General features: G+C 37.9%; 1 protein-coding gene across 1 annotated transcript; it reads right to left on the reverse strand.

Moving 5' to 3' along the window:
* Nucleotides 1-409: 409 nt before the first annotated feature.
* Nucleotides 410-2465, reverse strand: LOC140754815 (uncharacterized). The gene is made up of 2 exons (XM_073089928.1): nucleotides 2226-2465; nucleotides 410-1889 (listed from the first exon to the last, which is right to left on the reverse strand). Exons 1-2 carry the CDS (start codon nucleotides 2353-2355, stop codon nucleotides 577-579), a joined length of 1443 nt encoding a protein of 480 aa, XP_072946029.1. The 5' UTR covers nucleotides 2356-2465; the 3' UTR covers nucleotides 410-576.
* Nucleotides 2466-3524: the final 1059 nt, after the last annotated feature.

Genomic DNA, 3524 nt, shown 5'->3' on the forward strand with positions numbered 1-3524 from the left:
GGAGATCGTCGTTGAAAGAAATTTGATTATGTAGTAGCAATACACATGGGGATGTTGATAACAGACGTCCACGGGTGGCAGTAGCCACTTACCATCAGGTGGACTGCATGCTCGTTGCAGACTTTTCATAACAACGCTCACTTATTACATGGATATGTAAGCAATTAAGGAAATAAATTCAAATAAATATTGATATTATGAAGCAGAATTAGAAGTAACAGGAGAGCTACAAATGATCCACCATCACTACTGCCTTTAAAATGTTTTTTTTAAGAATGTTACAGAGAGCTTCGTGTTACGTAAGACTAATTAGTATATACCTAAGTAATTTTACGCAAACTTTTATAACAGGAAATATATTAAAACCATACTTAAGAAGACCTTTTGTATTGCAATGAAATATTCAATATTATTTTAGAAAAAATATATTCAAGAATTCCTACAAAATTACAAGTAAATTATTAAACAATAACGAACTAACTCAAAAATTATTATAGAATTACATCTAAAACATAAAGTTAGATCTAAACTTAATATTCATACAAATATTGTCTTTATAAGGTAATAAATATCAAATCAGCGTTGGAGGGATCTTGGTGGAGGCCGTTTCTTGTTACCAGACAGCTTCCGTGTCTGTGACATCAGATTGATTTCTAGGATATCGTCTATTAGTGATAGTTCCTTGCAAGTGACAGGCATATTATTTCCTTCCACTGATACGCTCAATAAGCCTCTAGGTTTCCTATTCGCTAGCTTCTGATACAAGAGGACCGCTTGCAACTTCCTCAGCGACAAGTAACTTAGGTAGTTATAAGATAGGTTTAAACAACACAGCACATTATTGCCCTTACAGTAAGTAACACCTGCCCTTATATTAGAGTTCGTATTGCTATACGGATCTACAAAATTACCTAAAGCATTGTCAACGATCATTACTGCTTTCTCCAATATCGCACTGTCCATATCAGCTATACTCTTCATGTAAGTGTCTACTATGGATTTCTGAGATATATCGGTTTTTAACTTCTTCACAGCTACAGGCGCTGGTCGTGATGGTTTCCGCCTCATTGCTCTCTTATCGGCTTCACCCATTCTCAGTTCTCTAATAGTTGTAGCAATCATTTCATTTTTGGTCTTTAAGAAAGTCATGAGCCTCGTCTTCGCTGCGAGCACCTCATCGGTCGACAACGGAAATTCCATCAGAGTGCTTAATATTTCAGAGGCGCCCTTATCTGTTATTATGTTGCTGGCTAGGTTCAAATAGCTGAGTTGTCTATTCGAACATAGAGCGTTTGCTAAAAACTTGGCACCTTCATCCGTGATCCTGTTTGATGATAAATTGAGGATTGATAAAGTTTTGGAAGCAGGCAACGGGTAAACGAGCCTGGAGCACAAACTCTCAACGGTTATGTCATCGATCTTGCATCTGCACAATGAGAGGTACTTTAAAAGGTTTGTTTGCTCCAATAACAGATAATAATTCGGCTCCTTCAAATAACAGCCGTCCAAACATATCTCAGTGATGTGTGACGTGGGTAGAAACTTGCATATTTCGTAAATCGTGTACATGTCCAGGCCGCCATTTATCGTGATGGTGTTTAAGAAATTTTGAAACTTTATAATCAGGCCTATGATTTTAATCATTACGCGGGGTAACTGAGTATTCTTTAGGAACTTTAGTTGCACTAAGTTTTCAATGGTGTCGTAGATGGCCTGGACTTTAATGACTTTTGCTGTGGTGGTTTCGAAAACGGGACGCATTTGAGTGACGGATGTGCTGCGATCTTCTTTTTCTGTATCATCTTTCACGTCCACTCGAGACTGGTTGATTTTGCCTCGACTCTTGCCCTTTTTGCTTCGTTCAGACACAGCTACACTGACGTACTCATCTGTAACAAGTGGTATAAACGGTGTAAGAAGAACGAAAGGTAGAACTATGTTCGACCGGAGACTACCGCTACACCTATTTCCATTGTGGAGTATCTTTTGCGTCTCGGTAGAAGGTTTAGGATAAAGGCCTTTTTATATATAAGACGGTTATGTTAGCCCTCAAAAGTGGTAACGCATCAGTAATTGACTTCAAATAGAAACTCTGTTCTTTATAAAGTTAGTTACAGATGTCCACGACCAGCAACAGGATCAGGTCGACTGGAAGATTTTTTGCCACTTCCATGTAATCAAAAGATTTTTTTCCCAATAAAGAAGGAATAAACACTGAATCATACTTTGATATATTTTCTGGACTTGCACCGTGGATTCCAACTGCAGCTGCTTGCAAGCCCACGGCAGATAGACTTCGAAGTCACTAGGCGAGGGTCGATTGTCCTCTTTCACTTCACTAGCAACCTTATCCATAGCCGATTATATTATAATTCCGTTATAAAACTAAAATTATATCGAAATTGCTACTCTTGTAAAATTATAGAAAATTGCATGTTAGACATGTAGAGAGCATAAAAATTGTTTGAAAGATGTCAGCAAAGAGAATATTACCACTATTGATGTCATGTAATAGTCTATGAAAAAGTTTTTGCTAAGATGTGTAGATTTTGAAAATTATACGATTACACTATTTCATATGAGCAGTGATTGTCTAGTGGTTAAGAAACTCGACCTCTCGATCGAGGGGTCCGAGGTTCAAATCCCAGGCACGCACCTCTGATTTTTCGAAATGATGTGCGTATTAGAAATTAATTATCACTTGCCAAAACGAGGAAAACATCGTGAGGAAACATGCATACCTGAGAGATTTATAAAAAAAAATCTCAAAGGTATGTGAAGTCTACCAATACGCACTTGGCCAGCGCGGTGGACTATGGCCTAATCCTTCTCATTCTGAGAGGAGACTCCTGCCCAGCAGTGAGACAGTCGATGATGATGATGATGACTATTTCATATTATAACACCTCCTTCTACCCGTCACACCTACTTCTGCCCATTGGCGGTAGTGACTAGATACCGATAGGTGGACTGTATGATTGCTTTCTATTTAGATTTTTTTTATAAAAAAACTAGCTGACCCGAAAAACGTTGTGTTGCCATATAAATAAAAAAATGTTAATGATGAACAACCCTTATCACTTGGGGGTATGAAAAATGGATAGCATATAAAATTTGGTGAAAATCAGTAAAGCCGTTTGGGAGGAGTACGGTAACGACCATTGTGACCCGAGAATTTTATATATAAGATATCCGTCACCTCTTATGAAGTTGGTTAAAAACACAAGTAAAAATCCTTGACTAAATTATTCTTATAGGAATTTCTCATAAACTAAATCTAGTCCAATTATATTTAGAATCTATAGTTAAGGTAACTTAGAACGCGAAGTAAGAACGTGCTCGAAGTCGTTCGAAAGACTTCTATATTCCGCTGGCGTCTCCACTTAGTTCTGAGATCTCGAACTAGACGCCTCTTCCCGAGTCACTAGAGACCGGAGTTTGAATTGCGCTCAATTTTGTACTATTATAGAACTTTTGTATTGTGTCGTTTTCGGCCCATTATTTATTACAGGCCTACCTAGGAG

This window comes from Epargyreus clarus, unplaced genomic scaffold (assembly GCF_041222505.1).
Source record: "Epargyreus clarus isolate Ecla_fem2 unplaced genomic scaffold, WU_Ecla_fem_2.2 ptg000031l, whole genome shotgun sequence".
NCBI classification, from domain to species: Eukaryota; Metazoa; Arthropoda; class Insecta; order Lepidoptera; family Hesperiidae; genus Epargyreus; species Epargyreus clarus.

Bases quoted from the DNA above. Each gene is read 5' to 3' on its own strand.
- LOC140754815 (XM_073089928.1), bottom strand. From the start codon at position 2,355: ATGGATAAGGTTGCTAGTGAAGTGAAAGAGGACAATCGACCCTCGCCT. The intron at 1,890-2,225 runs GTATGATTCAGT...CACTTGTTACAG, and splicing joins AGTCCAGAAAATATATCAAA to ATGAGTACGTCAGTGTAGCT.